Genomic DNA, 22,331 nt, shown 5'->3' on the forward strand with positions numbered 1-22,331 from the left:
TTTGAGCTTGAGACCCCTGATGTACAGGGTTCACACCATTGACTGTATAAGTGAGCTGGACTGAGTGAGTGTGATGTCATCCATAGAAAATTGTTTCCTGAAATGAAGTAAACTTAGTTGCCATATTTTTGTTCTATGGACACCAGCATGTTGAAGCCAAACAACATCAGTAAGCTGTGACTGGTCCACGTTTCTATAGTAAAGATCTGGAGTGAGCCCCCTACCACTGAAGTATGAGAATCTGTGGAGTTCAGCAGGCATCACAGACTTGTATTGAGGTATCCGATTGGTCAGTTTATAACTTGAGTAACTTGCACTACTGAAGAATATAATGAAAAAAATAAGATTATTAAAGAAAAAAAAAAAGAGCAAGAATTATTACTCTGACCAATAGAATGACTGGGTAATAGCAGTTTATTTCTCAATAGAAGTCAATGAGATTTTGGCTTCTTGGAACCAGCAGATACTTCCTGTTTATAAAGCGAAGGGGGAGGGGTCACTCAGTCCAGTTCTCATTTAAAGTTAATAGTTCACACTCAAAAAAGAAAAGCAGTACTAGATTGCTGCAAAGAATAAGTATACCCTTATCCAATGTTTAACCCAGGGGTGTCAAACTCATTTTGGTTTGGGGGCTGCATTCAACCCGTCTGATCTTAAGTGGGCCAGACCAGTAACATAATAGCAAAATAACCTTTGTTTAACTTGTTATCCGTAGCTTTGTTTTTGTCTTGTCAAAACTGGACACCAAGAGAATAAGAAACACGGTTTACTAATAAAGAAGTCAAAAAGAAACCAGACGGATGCAGTGGTAGGGTGGTCGACCTTTGATTAGAAGATTGCAGGTTCAATTCCCGCTGTGTCCTTACGCATGACACTGAACCCATCCTTGCCCTGGTGGGAGGTTGGCGCCAGTGTTGGGCAGCGGAGCAACCATCAGTGTGTGAATGTGACTGTAACTATAAAACTTTGGGCCTTCAAGGAAGGTAGAAAGTTCTATACAAGTACACACCATTTACCATTTACCATTTACAGAAGTGATGCGTGAACATCAGTCTATTTTTGTTATCTACTTCCATTATTATTATTTGCCTTTCAAGATGAAATATCTGTTTTTGCTCCTGTGTTTAATTAAATCTTTTTTTTTTCGAAAGTGAGACTTATATTCAAGTCTGAGTTTAATATGGTCTTTTCTTCTTTATTATGCATTTTTTGCTGCAACATATTGTTCAGACCAACTTGTAGTAAAAACAAATCTTTATTTTTTACAATTATTACAGAAGTCTAAGGCTGTAAATCTCTCACCAAGCACTATTAAACTTTTCTCTCTTTTTAAACTCTTAAAATTGAAACCTTTGTAGAACAACAAGAAGTCCAGCTTAATAGAATGTAAATAAAGATCATCTTTGCTGGATGGATGCCTTCTGTAATGCAAAAGAGACACGGTACTGAGGACAACGGTCCACAGCCAATCAGTGCGCAGCAAAAAAAAAAAAAGCGCTGTTAAAAAACAAAAATAATCAGTTAAACTGCAAGACCGCCAAAGGTTATAGTGAGGGACCACCGTTAGTCTGGATCTGGGGACAATGAGCTTTTAATACAATTATCTGATATTGTGTTGATATTATCGTGCATATATGTAATGTAATCTTCAGGCTCTCATGGATTACCAGTCTGTGTCTCCACAGAGCAAAAAACAGCTCATGTTCAAGTTTCCACCACATCCAAACTGGAAGTGACAGCCCAGCATGCTGTCAGCAGCAGCAGGCACAGGCATGTAAAAGCCTGCACTCGCACGCTGTCAGGGCATGATTTATTAATGTTCACACAGACATGAAAAACAGGAAATGCAATGCAGACATGGCAAGCGAGTCTTAAAGTGCGTGTACACCAGGCAGAATGCGGGGGAAAAAACAAGCGTCTCCTCTGTCTTGCTTTTCTGCTGACTGAGAAAACCGAGTCCGTCGAGCGCTCGTGCGGCTTGGCACTCTGCGTGTCAGCATGTCTGGGATCATCCCAATGCATGCGGCATGCCACAGTTGATCACTGGCAAGGCCACCCACAGCCCGTCCCGCAGCTGGCTGTCACTGACGAATGCCCACACAGCCCGACTGTCAGAGCAAAGCGTCTGGGTAACAATAACAGGCCTGAGAGCCGAGTCATCCCTGGTTAACTGTCGCTTCCTGTCATTTGATCTATCGGCAAACCAAAACCTTGATCCTAGCCACACCTCTTCTGTGACTTACAGAGCCCACTCTTCACTGTGGACGTTTGAGAGGATGATCAGGATCTATTTTCTTAACTCGCTTCATCCCTTCGAGATCACAGGGATGCTAGAGGGTAACCTTGTGTCGACGGAAGGCAGAATCCACGCTGGACAGACAGTGAGCACAATCACACACTGGCACTTAGTCCCACTGACAAATTAAAGTGTTCAATCAACCTACGACGCATATTTTTGGACTGTTGGAGGAAGCTGGAGAAGCCGGGATTTGAACCTCAGCTTTCATGATGAAAATGTTCTTTGATTTACTGTATCTTTTCCACCTTCAACGTTATTCCAGTAGGAATTCTTGAAGGAGAATAACTTTTTTTTTAAATTAAATTAAATTAAAACAAAACAAAACATTTTAAAAAATTATTATTAATGTAGTTCTGAACTTGATATGTTTCTTATATGCACTGATACAGAAATAAAATAATCCACAAATGTAATTCTTATTTTTATGTTATTTTTTACATGTATTTGTCCCAGCAGCCAATGAGCTCAAAGCCCCACCCTGATGTAAACTTAGATCAACTCAGCAGCAAAAACTCAAAAACTCTGAATTGAAACTGAAAATAGAGAACTGAAAGCAAAGTGGGAGAAACGAAAAAAAGAAAATCTGAAAATATAAATGAACAGTTTTTTTGTTGGTAACGTTTTAGGTTTATCTTTATTTTTGTTCAAGTTTCAAATGTACATTTTATTTTGATATCACAATATTTATTTTAAGTTTACAACTTTATTTATTTATTTATTTTTTAATCATTACTTTAAGCTTCCAATATGTATTTTTGAGATTAAAACTGCTTTCAAATGTTCAGGTTTTTTTTTTAATTATTTACAATGCCTGGTTTTCTCATTTTAAATCTGGTTTTTCATTCATTTTAAGCTGATTCTGATTTGACCCCATATTAAAGTCAATGATTCATTTGTGATGAGGCTAAATAGCAGTTGTGTCAAATCTATGAACACATTTTTGGACAGGCAGTGAATTTGGTGTCCATCAAAACAGAGGTGGAGGACGCAAATATGGAACATAACCAGCAATCAATGTGAATGCAGCGAATAATTTTTCTTCCATAGAGATGTATGCAAATCTATTGTGTAAAAATTTGCCATCTGTTACTAATAAAATATAAAAATGAGAGAGAGTAGAAGAGAAGAGCAAAACTAGAAAGCATGTGTCCAGGGTTATAGTCTAAGATTGCTAAAGAGAGAGATTTACAATGATGTCTCCTCTCATAGTTACTAGAAACTCTGCTTTGCTTTCTGTGTTTTCAACTGTCCTGGCTCCAGTAGTAGTTATGCAGTGACCCACGTCTAACTGAAGACCTTTTCTGAAAGCATGAGTGTCCAATACATCCTACAAACAGAGAAGACCTTCCAGAGTCACTCAAGAAGGAGATCCGTGAAACAAATCTCGACCGCAGAGCGTGTTTCTCAGTTGAATAGAGCTCTGTCATATCCACATCTTACCACTCAGTTTGGATGTTCAAGGCTTTGACCGCTACTCTGCATATCTCCCAGCTATTGTTGTCCCTACAGCTGAATGACACCTGAGCAGATCCACCATGGCAGCCAGTGTCCAGCAGTGCCAAATAGCATAAGTCATGTAAGAACAGCTGGAGCTCAGGTTGCATAACAGACCCGGTCTTTGGGTTTAGATAGTAGATAATACCAAATCCATGGCAAGTCTCATTAAGTGAAGTGTTGTAACAGTGACGATGGAATATGGATGACGGACGGCACCTCTTTGGTCATCGCTCTCACCTGCCCTGACGTCGTCGTTGTCCAACAAGGGGATAAAGTCCGTCTTCCCGACCGTTTCCTTCACCTGATCGTCAAAGGTTTCCGCTTCCAGCTGAGCCACAAAGTCCCGCTCCACCTGGTTCTCTTGGCCCAACTGAGGAGCGCTGTCCGTTAGCGCGTCGCTCAGGCTAAGGTCCAACTCAGCCATGGCTGCAGACGGAAGCAGAGGAGGGAAAAGTCAACACCATGTAAAGTCTATACATCTGGAAAATGAATAATAAATACATAGATGTTTGTAAAACGGTATAATTATAACATTCAATGTTTCATTTGATGTACACAGAGCCTCATGAGGTTGATTAGAACCAGACACCAATATAAAGAATTAAAAAAACATTACTTAAAGGGTTACCAAACAGGGCAGTTCAGCCCAGGTTTGAAAAATGCCCCAAAAGGGGGGCGGGGCTAGTGGAGGCAGCTTTATGTAGCATACACTGGGTCTTCATCTGGAGAATGGTACTGGGCAGAGTGATGCTAGTTTCTCCACACAACTTTTTGAGGAAGTTGAGGATTTTTCTCCTCCCCCTTCTCCCAAGGCTGGCGCTCATGGTCCAGAACTTTATTGTTTGGAGCTGCTGGCTCAAAACGCTGCTTTTGCAATGCCTGACAGCAGGGCTGCTAGCTGAGGGTTTGCAGGTTCGAAAGGGACCTGTGTCTGTGAGTGGTAAAATTCCGCTAGCAGTATAGCTAATAAAGGCTAACATATTAAACAAAAAAATCTCGAGTGAAACGTTCAATAAATCCATCACCAGGACGGAGTTTACTGGATTTAATGCCAATTGCACTCAACCTTTGTTGCCTAAGTAAGCTAGTAGATTTTTAACAGCCGAAGTCAAAACACCTATGAGCCATGCTAAAGCTAACGCGATAACGACTGTTCGTTACAGAATTAAAGATGGGCGGGGCTTTCTTACTGGAGCTGCAGAGCATAATGATGCGAAACTTCTGGGACTTACACCACTTGATCAATCACAAAATTCATCTATAATACTTCGCTTCAACCTGTAGGGGGCAGCACACAGACTGTTTTTGTCTTTATTTTCAAGTTTATTTTAATTCGTCAAAAATGTGGCCATGACCAACAGACATCACTTTCAAAGCCCTATTTATAGAGGTAAAAAAAGTGGATTTAGTGCTTGATTACCCTTTTACATGTTTGTGCTCACAATAATGTCAATTCATTTCAAAGTGGTTTCCTTAAGGATTTAACACCCAAAAGCCCAACTTATACGACATACCACTCTGTACCACCAGGAGGCAGAACTGATCATGGGATTTAGAAACCCTAGGATAAGTCAGAACACTGGAAGAGCAGCCCTGACTGTAAATATGAACACACATGTAAGCAGTTAGAGGCTGATCCCGGACGTCATCTGACTTCAAATCTGCGAGCCCCAAAGGAACTCACAGATTTCTGTCATGTCATCTTCCAACCTTAAAGCCAGATTATCCTCAGTGCCAGCAGCTGTAAGTCTTTCTGTGCTGCTCAGACTCTCACTGCATTTATGCGTGTTTGCTTCACTCTTCACGTCACTCTTAAGAGTCCCAATGATCAAACGCCAAATGAAGGCAACACAACTGCATTAAAGTCAGGTTCAAACTCTCCAATGGGAGGCAGCTGAAGGTTGTAGAACAGCTCTTTACCCCCCTCTGCTGGATTTTCAATCGAGTTGCGACACAAACAAAAAGTTTGCCACAGGAATCATGTGTCCTTGCAAGTGCTTTACTGGATTAGCAGGCTCAAATCTGCATCAAGTTAACAACAAAACATCAAATGAAGTGCATAACAGCCTTTTTCTGCATTAAAAATGTAAATAGTCACAGATCATAGCAAGCAACAGTTTTGCTGTAAAAAAAGACTTCTCTATTTAAGCACATCTATGAAATTATCCCATAAAAACTGAAAGGTGGACACTAGTTTCTAAAACCCATCACACATAAGCTGTTGTCATTTGCACTACACCTTCTTTTCAGTTACAGCTCATATCAGACAGAGTGTCTAAATGCATGACCTAACCACAAACTGACATGTACACTACAGCTGCACAATATGAGAAAAAATTGTGATGTGGGATATTACTAATCAGTATTGCAGTAGCAATATAATCTGTGATACATGAACAAAAACAAAAAAACATCTAATACATCATTTCTATTTCACTAGAAGAGTTTTGTACACATAGAAGTCAACGTAACTTCAAGTATACTCCTCGTCTAAAAAGAAGGCGAGCATATAACATAAAAGGGCATTCAATTGGTCAAATGTGTAAAGGGCTCAAAATAATTAATTCTTCAAATTGCCGTGAGATTGTTTTAGCATTTAAGGTAACCATTTATCGCAATTTATATAGTCTTTTATGATTGGACAGGTTGATATTGTGAAAGATCAATTTGTGATTTATTGTTCAGCCAAGCCTAAAGTAGACGATTCAAAAGTCTATCAATGCCTCACAATAACATTAATATTAAGTGGACAACTTTAAAAAGGATCAGGAAGGAGGCACAGATGGGGCAGAGTTTCTGAAAAAGATGTTTGGAAACCTGAAATAAAGCAATTATTCGTATCATCCAGATCCATATTTCTTGCATCCCAAACCTCCTAACCTCAAAGACAACTCAATGCATTGCCATCCATAATAGCAGGAATAATGTAGTGGTGGTAGAGCAGTTGACCGTTAATCAATGTTGCAGATTTGTTCCCGCTTTGGTATGTCCATGAGCAAGGCACTGAAGTCTACATTGCTTCAAGTACTTACAAGCTGGAACCTTGCATGGTAGCAGAATAGCCATCAATGAATGTGTGTGTGGATGGCTACATAGGAGAGAGACTGTAAACACTGGGCAATAATCAAGGTAGATAAGCAGTATATAATTCATGCATAAAATTGAAATATTCTATAAATAAATAGGAGATTTTTTAACTGATTTGCTTTATTTTAAACCATCTTCATGATTTGGTGCCATTGTGAGCTTGAGATGTCATGAAAATGACACACATTTACACACTGATGGCTCTGTTGCCAAACACTGGCGCCAACCTTCCACCAGATTCAATTCGAGGTTAGGTGTCTTGCCCAAGGACACTTCAACACATGGCGAGAATCAAACCTGCAATCTTCTGATCAAGGGTGGACCGCCCTACTGCTGCTCCACAGCTACCCCAAAGTGGTGGTGCACTTTAACTAATTGGTTTCACAGTTTGGTGGGGTGAAAAAACTGGAAAATCCGCAGAATACACTTCGTCTCCTTTATTTACCCTTACATGTGTCCTAAGAGTTCACTACAACCTGTTCTGCGCAGCATGCCCGTAGAAAAAATAGCAGGAACATTTTTGCCTTAGAGGCTCACCGGATGGCCTATGACAGGATTGTCCAAATACAGGCCTCAAGGGCTGGCCTCCTGCTGGTTTTCCAGAAACCCTGCCTTATTTGCTGCTGATTACCTGGATCAGGTGTCTTTAGTCAATAAGGAACTTCAGTGGTTGATCAGATGGAAAATATGTAGGATCTCGAGGCCCGAATTCGGACATTGCTGGTCTACAATCCTAAAAGTTTAAGAGGGTCATGTGTGTGTGCCAAATAGATTTTCCCATTTTTCACCTTTAGACGGCCCCTATCCACCTGTAAGGATAGATAGTTGTGACTAAGGCTTGTAATATATTAATTTATAAACAAGTAAACAAAAAAGATCACCTAGAAAAAAAAAAAATAGCTTCAGTCACCATAAGCTGCGTTTGTTGAGTCATAACACAAGTTAATAGGCAGCGTAAGGAGCAGTAGTGAATGTGCCCTGATGGTGGAGGCCAGGGTGTGTCATGGGACACCGGCTGCAAGAACCACAAAGCTTGCTATTCTCAAGTGCTGCACCGGTTTCCATAATTAACCGCCGTCATCTGTGCGTGTTTATATAAGACGGAACACCATAAGTGCCAGCTGCAGGCCAGGCGGTCCATGCCATTCGGCGTATGATTTGATCTGACCGACAGCAGCCTGAGACCCAGCTAGAGTTTCACAACACGCTGCAATAACATGTTCGCCAGCCCACATGACCACAGGAGAAGAACTTTTTCATTAGTTCGGAGATCCCTCTAAAGCTGACGTTATCCAAGGGATAGATAAACCAAAAGCAAAATCAAAAATGTAATTTTTTTATTTCATTTTACCACACTAGGCTGCAGCTGGGGTCTGGTTTCTCTTTCTCGATGCCCAAAGACATAGCATGGCCGCTCGGAAAAGATCTGAATTCAACAGAGGAAGGAAATCCAACAAAAGGGTGATTCCTATTGAGGGCGTGTAAGGATTAAGAAGGGAGAATTCTGTGTACTCAAACGATCAGGGAATTTTCTCCAAAAAAATAGGAGTCATCATAATATTGAGATTTGTTTGACCTTTTTTTATTCCGACTGAAATGAAAGTTTGTGTAAGATTTAAGCCTAATGGCTATATGTTTTTTACCAGTCACAGATCGCTTATCTCAAACAATTATGTTTTAGCCAGACATCTCCAGCTGTTTTATTTTTTTCCTAAGAATAAATCCTTTTCCAATTTTCCTGGAAAGCCTGATCCGCTAAGCTTATTTCTTTTTATTTCTAACAAAATTTTGGTCTGATTACCCATTGTCTGTATATGAGAACTGGAATGAGTGACCCCCTCCCCTCCCTTCATTCCAAAAAGGAAGTACCTGTTGGCTCCAAGATTTATATATATATATATATATATATATATATATATATATATATATATATATATATATATATAATAAACTTCTTTAGAGAAATAAACAGCTATTACTCAATCATTATATTTATACTTTGATACATTTTTTAGCATGTTCTTGCTAATGCTACTTTTTTTATTAATACATAGTTTTTCAGTTGTGCAAGTTTTTTAGTTGTAAACTGGCCAATCAGGTGCCTGAATAAAAGCATATGGTCTCAAAAAAAGTATATGAAAGCTCCTGATTGGTGAGAATGGTTGCCATAGAAACGTTATCTTAGATCTATTTGGAGTAATCACTGCTTACCAACAATTTCTGGCTACAAAATGTCAACGTCCAAATCATGAAGAAATGCAGACTGAATTGACTACATTTAGTTGGAAACACAAGTAAGTCATTTTCTATGGATGATGTCACCCTCACTCAGTCCAGTTATCATATACAGTCAATGTTATCACTTCATACATTTGAAAGAAAAATGCTGGTTTACTGGTTTTGACATCAACAACCATGAAAAGTGAATAAAGATAAAAAGTATCGTTGGGCAGTGTTGTGTCTTAAAATTGCAGAACTGCTTCCTAGTTATTTTGCATACATTTCTATCCAGTTTATTAATAAAGCACAAACGCACAGCCAAAGCAGTCTTTAGGAGCTTGAGAAAGAAAGAACCAACAAACCAGGCAACTGTTACAATCCAAGCCATTCCAAGCAATCCAGATCATTACTTCAGATTAGTGTGGATCATTCCGATAAGGCCCGGTTGACTCATTTATTTAATAAGAATAGCCTACAACAACGGAACCATGGAAGGTTTTTGGAGTAAACCCTGTATTGAACAAACAAAGTGCAACAGTGGACGGGAAAACTCCCTCTAAACACAGCCCGTCCATCAGAGATTCAGAAGCCAGAGACGTCTCAGAGCTACAAGAAAACAGACAAATATCACATCTGTATTGTGTGTTTGTTCAATGTGTAGAACTTTTATCTATTCAAAGATGGACTGTAAAAGAACAGCAGAGCCGTTTCACATTCCTGAATTACCACTGAGTCAACCTGAGATTATAGGAGAGCGCATTGGCAGAGCAGCCAGGGTGACGCGGAGCTCAGGGTTGATGAAGTCACTCCCCAAACAAAGCAGTGGACCAATACAGCAGGGACGTGGGAGGATTACTTTTAGTTTTACATGAGTATATCATTAGCCATTGTGCACAAAACAACAGTGCGGTGCACTCATGCAGACCCAGGAAGTCAGTACTTTGGAAATACAACCTAAGAAAAGCCTTAATCCTCAACAGAAGGACAGTTATCAACAGCCGGGCTTCCTCTGTCTGGAAATGACCTGGCACAAGTTATTGCTTTGGATTGCCAAGCAGTTTAGCAACCGGTTTCAAAGATATTTCTAAAGGAAATCACTATGCAGCAAAACAAAGAAATCACAGAGAGGTGACTAAATATACGAAGCGAAAACAGCATAGGGTACATACAGGTAGGTGAATGTAAACACATGAAAACCACTGAATATATCAGTGAAGGAACGCCTACATTCATGTATACAAGAAGCAGCACAGGAGTTTCCCCAGATGTTACAGTTAGAAAAGGTTTTTTGCTAAAAAGGACATCAAAGAGAAGATGATAGTTTTATTGGGATTGATCTGGTCTGATTAAAATCTAATGATCTGGAATGTTTGGATTCAAAGCTTGATGTTTAGGGACAACCTCACAAGTGAAGCAATAGTTATGAAAATAGAAAAACCACTTTGACCTCGGGTTTTGTTTGAATTAATGAGGAACACAAATTATATCAGTTATATCAATTGCACGGAGTCAAAAGTTTTGACAAACTTGTCCATTCATTTGAATAATTAGTTAAATCTACAGAATTCTTTAACGATGGTAGTTTGCTCATCGGCCTGCCCAGTCAGTCTCGTTTATCCTGTGGAGGTCGTTTTCTCAGTGTGTGATCACACACGTTAATGTGTGTGTGTCTGTGTACAAGAGGCCACTTCCTCTCCTTGTAAATTTCCTGCAGCCTCACTGCTGGTTGGGTTTCCGTTGTCACAGACGACTGACCGTAGAATTTCAGCCTTCATTCAGAAAAACTGTTGACACATCGCTCATGGAATCACATTACAATTGAAAATAAAATACATGTCAATGATTTTCCACAATGGTTTTCAAATTAAGACAAATTTTAAAATGTGTGGCCAAGACATTTGTATCAGGTTAACTTTAATAGCGGCTCAGAAAACTAAAATCAGCTTATATCGGTGCTCAAAGTTTTCAGTAATCTTAAGACACATGTCAAAGTCACGGCCCGGGGGCCAGATCCGGCCCTTCGGTTTTTTCTATCCAGCCCTCCAGATCATTTTATATTATTGTTATTGACGGCTTGATGTTATCTTGCGCTCATTTCTAACTTGTATAATTTTGACAAAATATATTTTTGTGAGGAGTAAAATATTGAAAGTTATTTAAAGTGTAAGTTAGGGGTGTTGCGGATCACAAAACTCACGGTTCGGATCGTGTCACGGTTTTAGGGTCACGGTTCGGATCACTTTTCGGATCAGTAAAAAGTTAAAAAAAAAAACAACAAAAAAAACACCACCAACAACAACAACAACAACAACAACAACATGAAAGCTAAATTAATTTTTGGAAACGTTTCAAATCATATATTCAAAATGAATATAAAGTACTTCCCTTACACAAAAGTTCAAAACTTTTGCTCACTGAGGCCTATTTATTAAAACAAAAAATCTTTAAAGTTTGAACACAAGCAAAATGCTAAAACTTGTAGTTTCTGAATACATACAAATCTACAAAAACAGAGAAAAGAATGCTTAAAAATAGTTTTGAAAATACCAAATCTATCTGGTGTTCACTTGAAATACAAATGTTCTGATCCCACTCGCCAAATGGGGACATTTAAATATTTAAAATAATAATAATTATCTGTAAAACGTGGCACTGTTGCACCCGCTTTTCCTGGTGATCTTTTTGGCTTGCCATAAAATCATGTCCATTACGGATGTATTCTTTGAATCCAGAAATTGAAACGTGTACTGATGCTTTTATTCAGGTCTTAACATTAAATAAACCTGATATCTATCCATCCGCGTCAAGTTGAGTAAAGTTTGTGACGGAAGCTGCAGGGTTTTTCCTGGCTTAAAATAAGGTGGTGGTGTCTCGTGGGGACTTCAGATTTGTATACCTTAACAAGTTTATTTTATTATTATTATTATGTAACTTTATTGAACATTCTTTCAATTTACATATTTTACTATAGATCACCTCATTATAAAACAGAAATGTAACTAACAAGCCTAATTTTGATACACAATAAAACAACAAATTATTCTAGTTTGAAGCTCCATACAAAAGCTTCAGAAGAAACCCTCAAATTCATGGCCCCGCCCCCTTGTCCGTTTACGAGCACTCTCTCCTTTCCGCGCGGCAATAGACAGACTGTCTCCTTTTTTCTTTTTTCACGGAGGTTCTCCTCTAAATCAGGTGTTTAAACTCCTGATTTTAAAGCGTGTCTTCTCTCCCTTAAACTCTGTGGGTCTGACGGTAACAAACAGCTGTGGAAGAATAGTCCAGTCGGACCGAACCATTTTCAATTAAGAGGAAGGGGGGTCCACAGACGATGTTTCCAAAACAAAATATATAATTATTGTTACCTTGACATTAAAATCAAAATATTTGCGATTATATATTGGTTATTGGTTTACTGAAATTATTTTTTCTGTTGTATCATTTTGTCATCATTCGGGTCTCCGTGGACTCTCTCTCAGTCTGGGCTCCTAGAATCAGCCACATCCCCCCTTTTCCAGGAGCTGGTGGCGGCCGACACCAAATTCTCTATGCAGGAAAAGCTCTGAAAGCTCCGCCCACACGCAGCGGGAGATTCAGGAACAGACTTTAAGAAATAACCGAGAAGCTGTTACTTCAGCGCTGGTCAAAACAAAGAGGATTTACAGGAATTTGACAGAATTTCATTGATGTGAACGGACAATGATTAAAATTATGAGAGCCCAAGGTGTGTGCGCTCGCTGGGGGTGGGGGTCGGAGTGGTCCGCGGTACACACGTGTCCGAACCGTGTCCCGAACCGTGGCTTCTGATCCGTACGGACCACGGATAATCCGTGATCCGCAACACCCCTAGTGTAAGTTGATTTATTCTGGAATAATATTCCTGCCTTTTTATTATTCATAATTATGTTAAGAGAGTTGCAGTTTTAGACTTTTAAAAATTTGCATTCTGGTAGCTTTTTGGACTATTGTGAAATTTACTAAGATTCTTTGGATTTTTTTTATCAACATGTTATCTGTTTTGGCTAATTTAGGCTTACTTTAAGCTTTTTTAGGCTGTTTTGGAGTTTAGCTAATGTTTGAGCTACAAGATAGCTGTTTTGGCTGATTTAGTCCTTTTTTGTTTTTTAGGCTGTTTTGAAGTTTATCTGATATTTAAGCCACATGCTAGCTGTTTTGGCTATTTTAGGCTTTGTCAAAAAGTTTTTAGGCTGTTTTGGCGTCTGGCTAATATTTATACGTTAGCTGTTTTGGCTAATTTAGGCTATTTTTTCAGCTACATGCTAGCTGTTTTGGCTAACCTAAGTTTTTTTTTCCTCTTTAGGATTATTTGGCATTTAGCTAATATTTTAACTGGTTGTCAGTTTTAGTGTTTTCAGCTACTGGCTTCAGCGTTTTCAGCTAACAATTTCAGCATTTTCAGCTATAAGCAGTAGCATCTTTAGCAACCAAATTCATCTTACAGCATTCACGTTAGCATTATTGCAGGTAATGCTATATATCTAGTTCATAATTATGTTAAAAAGTTAGGGTCTTAAAGTTTTAAAAATGTAGTTTTAAGAGTGTTTAATAAATGTTTATCCTGTTCGGCCAGCGACTTAAGGTGTGTTTTGGAATTTGCCCCCCTGTGCGATTGAGTTTGACACCCCTGTCCTAAGACATTCCTGTTTTCATAGATAGACGTTGACGTTTGTGAGAATTCTGCTCTATTCCATCGTAAGACATAAAGGGATAGGCTTAACCCATAAGAACCCATAGTGACGTCAGTGTAACAGAAAATGTCTGAAATGTTTTCTCTGGTCAACTCGGCTTGTGGTATTTTCCACATATTTGCATTTTTAAGGAAAACATGGGTCTGGGTCTTCATGGGTTAAATAAGAGTTTGCTTCTGCCTATCCCATTTTCAAACATGCATTTATTAAATGAATATCTTGAACAGTAGAGTATGGTATATTAATTTCTTTTGTTGCATCTTTAACAATCAAAACACTTCATTTATACAACATTCATGTTCTAAAAACAATCAGCATCACTACATTAACAAAACTATCAAGCTCTCTCCTTCATGTTCAGAAGATCACAACAGTATCTGATAAAACTGTGTGGTCGCTTAGATCTTTGGTGGTCCATAAAGTAATTCAACATAAGCCAATAGATGTAAACTGGAGCCTTAAACTAGTTTGGCTGAAGAAACCCAATAAACTATCCTCAACTGATATGAACAGAAGGCTGTACCGCTGGAATGTCTGGACCTAGTTTCTATGCCTCTGGCCACCTTTCCCCTGCTTGACCAGTTGAGCACTTCTGTTTTCCTAGAGTTTAGAAATAATTCTAAGGTTTTGTAAAGGAGAACACTGTAAACAACAAAAAATTGTTAATTAAATGTAAACAAGCATTTGTTTTTGTCTTTGTATAAACTACAACCAAGTTTCTGCCAAAAACAGTGCAAATATGTATCAAGCAGTAGTGAACAGTGATGCATCAGAGCAGCAATGAGTAATGGTAACCTGATACCTGTCCACACCCAGTGAAACAACTTCCGAGCGTTCCTCCATTCTGGTTTGCTGAATGGAACTCTATAGGATTTATTGTTGTGTAAAACAACCATTTTACAACTGGACCATACAGGTGCATAAACAGTAACACACAGTAGCTCCATTGTCCCATAACAGATAAAATCCTTCATTTGGAAAGGGATAGAGTTTGAAACCCTATCCACAGTAGTATAAACATATTTCCCTGAGCTGAAATTTGCATTTTGAGATAATGTCACTGACATTCCTTTCAGGTCAATTTGCAGCCACCACACAAACAGTTGAGAGTGTGTTTGGCATGACAAGGACGGTCACACTATTTAGTGTCCCTTGTCTATCGCCCGGTCGTGGTGCAGGTTTGGTTCCTGTCTTTCCCGCCCATGTGTTGAGGTGTCCTTGGGCAAGACACTGAATCCTACATTGTTCCTGATGGTTGAGGCTGCCCCCAGAGATCAGCAGCAGAGTGTGAATATGTGTGTGTATAGATGAATAGGACTGCGGCTGTAAAGCACTTTGGGTCTTAAAGGAAGGTAGAAAAGCACTGTATAAATATGCAATGTACCCCCGCCTTTTTTAAAAATCAAATTTGTCCAAGAGTTTAGCAAAAGACCTTAGGCACTCTTTACATTATCCCGGATAAACGTCATGGCATCACACGTGAGCCCTCAGCAGTTTATCTGTTCTGTACTGATGTTTTTGGCACAAAATCATAAAAGAAATCATAGATTGCCAACTGTCACCTAATGAACCCAACATCATTCCATTCAGAACTACAAACATGACTTCAACTGAGACTAGAAGTTTACAAGTCAGAATAAATTTCCTTACACTAATAAAATGGAACATCAGTGAAATCAGTGTGATGGAAAAGATATATTGGAGCCAATGCTTTCAACACCATCAACCTGCATTTGTAACTTCCAAACATCAGTGAAGACAAATCTATTTTTTGTCAACACAAAGGCCAAGAATCCATCTATCAGTCAACCGTGAACACCCTGGACGGGTCTCCCCAACAAAACACACACTCAAATTCACTCCTAGGGACAACTTGCAGACATCAAATGACTTGAGATGCATATTTTTGGATTGTGGGAGGTAGCCGGGGTACCCAGAGAAAACCCATGCATGCACGAGAACTTCGAGACCCACTCCAAGGAAAATTGTGTTTTTGGCATGTTCTTGTAGCATTTTTCTCATGATGGAGGATACATATGAAGAAAATGACGATTAAAACTACGTCTGTGTATTTCTTTATTCAAATCAAGTTGAATTTGTTGATTCTTAAAACGTCATCATCATAATACAAAAAAGACCACTGAGAACATGTTGAAAATACATCAAAAAGGATGATAGGAGTCATACTATTTGAGCTATTATAGGTATGTTGACGTTGGGTTAGGGGCCATGTGGACCCCACAAGACAGTGTGCTAAACATTTTTTTTTCCCAATGATTTTTGATTTTCAGTGGTGTCCATGACAGACATTAAATCCTTTCCACCTCCATTCACATTTGTCATGGGATGGATAACACATCAATGTAAGGCTTGGGTCATCTAGATCCCATAAGATAGCACAAGGGTTAAGAAATACACACAGAAACATCCGAGCCAGTTAGTTTTTATCTAGGAAATCCTTTATAGGAGCCCATCCACTGTTTCTGGTTCTTTTGGTCGTGACATTCAACAAAAAACTCCAAAGTCTTGATTCTTTTGATCATTTACAATTATTGTCTTGGAATTATTGCTCTTATATTATTCTCTATAGCAGAATTTCGTCACATTTCTTTCAGGTAAATTCTATTATAGGTTTTATGGCTTTAAATGCTTCTTTTGGACATTCTTCATTTTATGACCCAAAATTTACAATACAAAGGAGATGATATAACTTCTTTATGTGGTTCTAAAAATGAGGCATATCTTTATATGGAGAACCGGTCTTTTTTCTGCTTGGGTCACAGCAGCTGCTGTAAATTCATAACAACATCACAGTATTTCTCTGGACACTAAAAAGCTTAACCTGACCATTTTTAAATCTGAATCAGCTTGCTGATTTGCTGCAGCCCTTCAGTGCAATATTGACGTTTGGTCAAAGCTCCAGTTTGGCGATTGGCCATTTGTAGCCTGTTGGTGTCCTGAGCTCCGCACAAGGTCCCGATGGAGCTCACAGTGGGTCTGATTGAGGGCCCGGTAAAAGAGGTAGTGTTCGGAACTTCGTAATAAAATTACACAGGATGTTTTTGTAATTCAGCACTTAACCGAGTCCATTAGAGTGCACATTAGAGAGCAGGCAGACAGGCACACAGAGAGACAGGTAGTTGCATCAACGCCCCCAATCATGTCCCGCTACCCAGTCACAAACACAGCAGAAGAGCTGAATGGACACCCTGTATGTCCCCCACACACCATTTCTTTGCCCTATTGTTGTAAAGCTTTACACATCGCAATGGAATGCAAAGTAGCTCACACACACACACGCAGGCACACACACACGTGTACACAAACAGAGGTCAGACTCTAATCCCTCAACAGACACTGGTGGTGGACACACATTCATGAAGGGCTGGGACATGACAGAGGTTTTGACTTGTGTGCACACAGCAGCTTGGTGTGTTGCAACAACAAAAGGAAAGTGGTCAGAAAAAAATATGCAACAACTGGGACTTTTCATTCTTAAGCTTGATAAAGAAATCTGTAAGAACAAAATCTAGATTTCCTAAAGCAAATTCTGGGGGTGTAATGATTAATTTTAACTAGTGCTGGGTGAAATAGAAAGAAATTGGACATCACAATAGTGATATTTATCACCATATCGTTATCGATACCACAGTTAAGTATATTTTCAGTTATTCTCTGAAAAAAATAGACAAAAACGTCATTTACTTCTCTCTGACTTTATTTTTTAAAGTAACATAATTGAATAATAACAAATAAGAAACTTTTTAAAGTTCAGTTTCAAGTTTCTTAGTAGGATAACACATTTTTGCACAAATGTTCAGCAATAAAAATAAACACATAGACACTTTCCATCGCCCACGCGATATGCATCTAGGGCTGGGTATCGATAATAATTTGCAGAAACGATTCAATCAAAAGAGCCTGGATCGATTGGATTACAATTTTTTTTAATTCTTTCTATCCACTCAATTAGATTCAATGTTGAGTTTTTACACATTTGTTTAGAAATACATTAATAATCTACTGTATGTTTTGAATACATTTATATTAATCTAATACAGTTCACATATTGTAAAATGTATCAGTCAAATAATTAGATTGTTAATCATCCAGTGTTACATGGATTCTCTAAAGGAGAAGTTCTAACTAAAATGTTCAGATCATTAACATTGTAAACATTGTTCTGCTTCTCCTGGAGGACGTTTCAGTTTGGCCACTAGGTGGAGTTTGCACTGTAGCAGTACACTTTTTTCAAGAAGAAGAAGAAAGTATGAGCAAAAAATACTATTTTAGGCCACCCATGGTTACTTTAAAAAATATTTCCTAAAAAGAGTTTGAAAATTTCACACCTGTAAGTTTATAAAAATGTTCATTTAGTTAGCAATGTATGTTTTTGGCGCCACGGGTGGCTGCCTCGGTGTGTTGGTGCGTGTTGGGCACCATCATCACCAAGACAAATTCCTCATATGTGTAATCACACTTGGCGATATAGTTGCTTCTGATTCTTCTGATTCTGATTTAGGTCGACCGAACGTTAGCATTAGCTGTCCTATGGGAAATTCCATTAAATGTTAGCATCAAGCTAGCGGACTTTAGCCTTATGTGCTACATTGATCTATATTTTTATGAATCGGTTATAGATTTATTAAGCTTAATAACTTTCATCAACCCTGCCCTATACGTATAGTCATATCACCTAGTACTAATGTTAACAATGATTGAATTTGTAACTTAATTTGTGGTTGCTAATATGATTCAGTGTCAATATTGGTACTGATTCATTGACCTAAAATAGATCCAGAACATCTTTGGCCATACATTCAACCAGTATGACATTCTTCCACACCATATGGTCACATACATTTGCAAAATTCAACGTGTTTCCACACATTGGACCATAATGATGGATTGATCATTTTTTGCACAATTACGCATTTTCCGCTGTAATGGCACTTTTTACTGTCTAGTAAAATAAACCTACCACGTCTCAATCTAGATGGTGTTTTCCAAAATCAGTCATAACCAAATTATTTAATTTTAAAGCCTGCATAAACCTTTAGTAATTTGGGCCCCTATAGAGCTAAAAAGAGTGTACAAGATCTTAACTATTAAGTTAAATCAATCGCTAATGGAAAGATCATACTTCTTTGCAAAAACTTGATATTTTCACAGGCTTAACTCCACATCCAATCCACCTTTGCATCAGTCTGTACATCTTCCAACTCTTCAGCTTGCTGTGTAAATCCCAGCCGGGTTGATTGGCAGCTGTAAAGCCTGCTTTCTGACACACGAGTCCAGCTGCTACCGTTGTGAGAAGGGATTACAGGAGCTGGTTCACTCTGTCCCATTCCATTCTTCCCCTCTACTGTCCATCCCTTCATCATTTCATTCATTCATTCAATCTCCTGTTGTCACGCAGTCTCACTCTCCAAAACACATGCATTGAATGGACCTATGTGCACGTAACACACACGTGGGGCCGTTCCAGCTGCGTGACCAAATCCCCACGTGTCCATGCTCTCTCTTCTTCATCTTGCGTATCTGCTTTCAAAACATCATTAGGGTTTGAGGAAGACTTTGCTTAAAGAGATACACAAATTAGGAGCAAAAAAAGACAAAAACGTAACTGACAAATTTATAAATTCAGTTAAGAGACATGAGGAAAACGTTTGGGCAAAAATGTTTCCGGAAGCTGACGTACTTTCTCTCACTTTTTATTTATTACTGACTGAGAGGGGAAGTGCTTTGTGCAGACTTGGGTGGTTCAGACGACAACTAAAATCAGTAATTCTTTAGATGGAGTTGGGTTATAAATCATAAATGTCTTCTTATTATTTGCATTTAGTAGCTTATGCTGCCAAAAGCTTACATCAGCATTTTAGCAAATATGGTGACGTTTGGTCCTACAGTAAAGTAAATTTAGGAGGATGAAAGGTTTTATTATTTTTTTAATTCAACTACTCAACTATGTTAAAATGGTAACACATAGCAAAAAAGTTTAGAAAAGCTACTTTTTCAATAGTGGTCTTACAGGAACACTGTCCTAGTTTTTTTCTCACTTCTACACAAGTCAAACACACCTGCCTTTGATGACTATCATTATCAGCCTGATGATGAGCTGAATCATGTGTGCTTAATCAAGGCTACAAAGAAAACATGCCGGACAGTATAAAGAACTGAGGTTGGGAACAATACAGTATTGACAAAGGCAAGTATTTCACTAAAGTAAACCTTCTTTACTAATTAAAAAAATCCTACAATAAGTTTAAATAATCTCAGCAGATGAACTAAACTCCGAGCTTGTTCAAAGACATCTGAAGTTTCAACTACGACCTTGGCTGCACTGAGCTCCTACAGTCAGACTAACACCTCGCCATTGGAAGGAAAGCTTTCACAGATCTCTCTTCCTGTCAGCTATTAGAATCTACAACACTTCATTGACTGTGCAAGAGAGCTGGACTAAGTGACTCCTCCCGCCTCGCCTGCCATATACATCCCACAAAAGCAGATATTCCATCATTCTATTTATTAGAATAACCATTCATGCTCTATTACATCTTTTTAACGTGTTTATGATAAACCCCTTTTTTTCAAAAAGATGTTGTAATACTGCAAGTCATTCGAATTAGAAACTGACCAGTCAGATGCCTCAATAAAAGTAGGTGGCCTTGAGTTGAACGTTTCATTGATTCTCCCGAGTCTGCTTTCAGTGGAAGGGTTGTGGCCTTCTATGCCCAGTACTGACTGGAGAGAGTGGCTACCATAGAAATGTGGACTACCCCGGGCTCCCACGGCAAGCGTTACGGCTCCATTAAAAGTGCTAGAGTAACCTCCACTGTATATGATCATGACTGACCTCTGCGATCTGGCCTCTGCGGCGCTCTGAATCCGTTTCATTGGGTTCAAATTTTCGCCGGAGCAGAGTAGCAGCAATTTTTGTGAAGTTGGGGCTATTAACGACCCAAATCGTAATAAATGGAGGGTTATCACATGAGCTTATGCGAGTCTGGAGTTTCGCCAGTAAGACTGACAAGAATCACGGCTCACTGAGGACCTCTGCTTCCAACATGGCCACGGACATATTGTAGAAAAATGGCGACAGAATGGACTTGATTTGGTTGGAAGCAAAAGTAAGTCATTTTCCATGGGTGACATCTCACTTGCTCAGTCTAGTTCCCAAAAACAGTCAATATAGACACTAGTCCCGGGGTGCCCGAATTTTTTTGCTCAAGGGGCCAAAATCTAAATTGGATCCCAGTCCAAGGGCCAAATGCAGACAGCAAACTGGGATCCTAATGAGAGACGTGGAGCTGGTCTGTTGACTTCATCCATGTGCCACTGCCTTTGTCCATCTGACTCCATCTTGGCTAGCTGAAAAAAATTCTATACCAACTAGCATCAGAAGTGACCATGACGGCTCTGGGTAATTTCTAGCACTAAAAAAAGCCCAGGAATTACTCATTTGGGGGTTATTTCACCCACAGGAACAGGCAAAGAGAGTGCTAACAGCACCACCCGGAGGTTGAAAGTATATAACAGCTGCAGAGTTTTGGAACACCATAAAAAAATCAATGGGAAACGGGTAAGGGGTTTTTAATAAAGCCACAACTTGGTGGGCAAAAAGATCATCTTTGGCTGGCCAAATTTGGCCCGGGGGCCCCACTTTGGGCACCCATGCACTAGACCAGGGGTCACCAACACGTCGCCCGCGGGCGACCTGGCGCTCCACATCAGTCGCCCGCAGGTCTCTTCTAAAAATAGCACAACTCACTTGAGAGCTGCTCGAAAATTTTATTTTATTGTGACGCAATTTTTTTAAATCACACCTGCCTTTATAAAGAATTAAAGATTAAAACATCTTAAACATAGATGTTCATTATTTCTGAAGCCAAAAACGGCCTATCCCACTATTTTTCTTTTTTAAAATCGTTTTCTCCTTAACGAGATAACCAAGAGTCGCATTTCCATTAACTCTGAAATTTCGCAAATTGGAATTTGGATAATAAACTCTCCTAATGGAAACACCACAATTTCGAAAAAAACTGGCATTTTTCGAAAAAAAGTTTTTGCGCTTAGAGGAGGAAATAGACATTTTTCGCAAAACTGTAATGGAAACACTTTTTTCGAAATAAATGCGCTTCTCGGTATGAAGTGTCTGATCTGAGCGCTGCACAGCCGACACACCAAGAGGTCCTGGAGCGCCAAAGCGCTTTAGAAATTGCGGGTCATACAGAATCGCGCAGCAGCTCCCCCTCCTCTTTTCCTCATCGCTTCATCTGCAAACGCACTTTTGAAGCTTGGAGCCTGAAGTCTCATGAGCGCGAGCGCCGTGACAGAAACTTGAATTTATGCTGTGGTGTTTTCAGACAGAAAAAAGGTCCAGATGCTTATTTGTTAGAATGCTTTTTCTTTTAACCGCAGAACAGACTTCTCTCTCTTCTGTGTCGAGCTGCGCTGCACGCGCGCCCCAGACAGAGCTGTGACGTCACCCACATGCTCCCTTTAAGTGAATGAAATAA

The 22,331-nt window shown here is 39.2% G+C and overlaps 1 protein-coding gene across 7 annotated transcripts in view; it reads right to left on the reverse strand.

The window, feature by feature from the left end:
- Positions 1–22,331, reverse strand: part of LOC112151031 (microtubule-associated protein 4) — a 111,504-nt gene that overhangs the window by 77,765 nt on the left and 11,408 nt on the right. For all 7 annotated transcript variants that reach the window (XM_024279639.2, XM_024279636.2, XM_024279635.2 and 4 more), the window contains exon 2: positions 4,034–4,222. In XM_024279639.2, coding sequence (XP_024135407.1) covers positions 4,034–4,220 — 187 coding nt within the window. In that variant the 5' untranslated portion in view covers positions 4,221–4,222. The remainder of the gene's footprint in view (positions 1–4,033; positions 4,223–22,331) is intronic.

Source organism: Oryzias melastigma, linkage group LG20 (genome assembly GCF_002922805.2).
Source record: "Oryzias melastigma strain HK-1 linkage group LG20, ASM292280v2, whole genome shotgun sequence".
NCBI classification, from domain to species: Eukaryota; Metazoa; Chordata; class Actinopteri; order Beloniformes; family Adrianichthyidae; genus Oryzias; species Oryzias melastigma.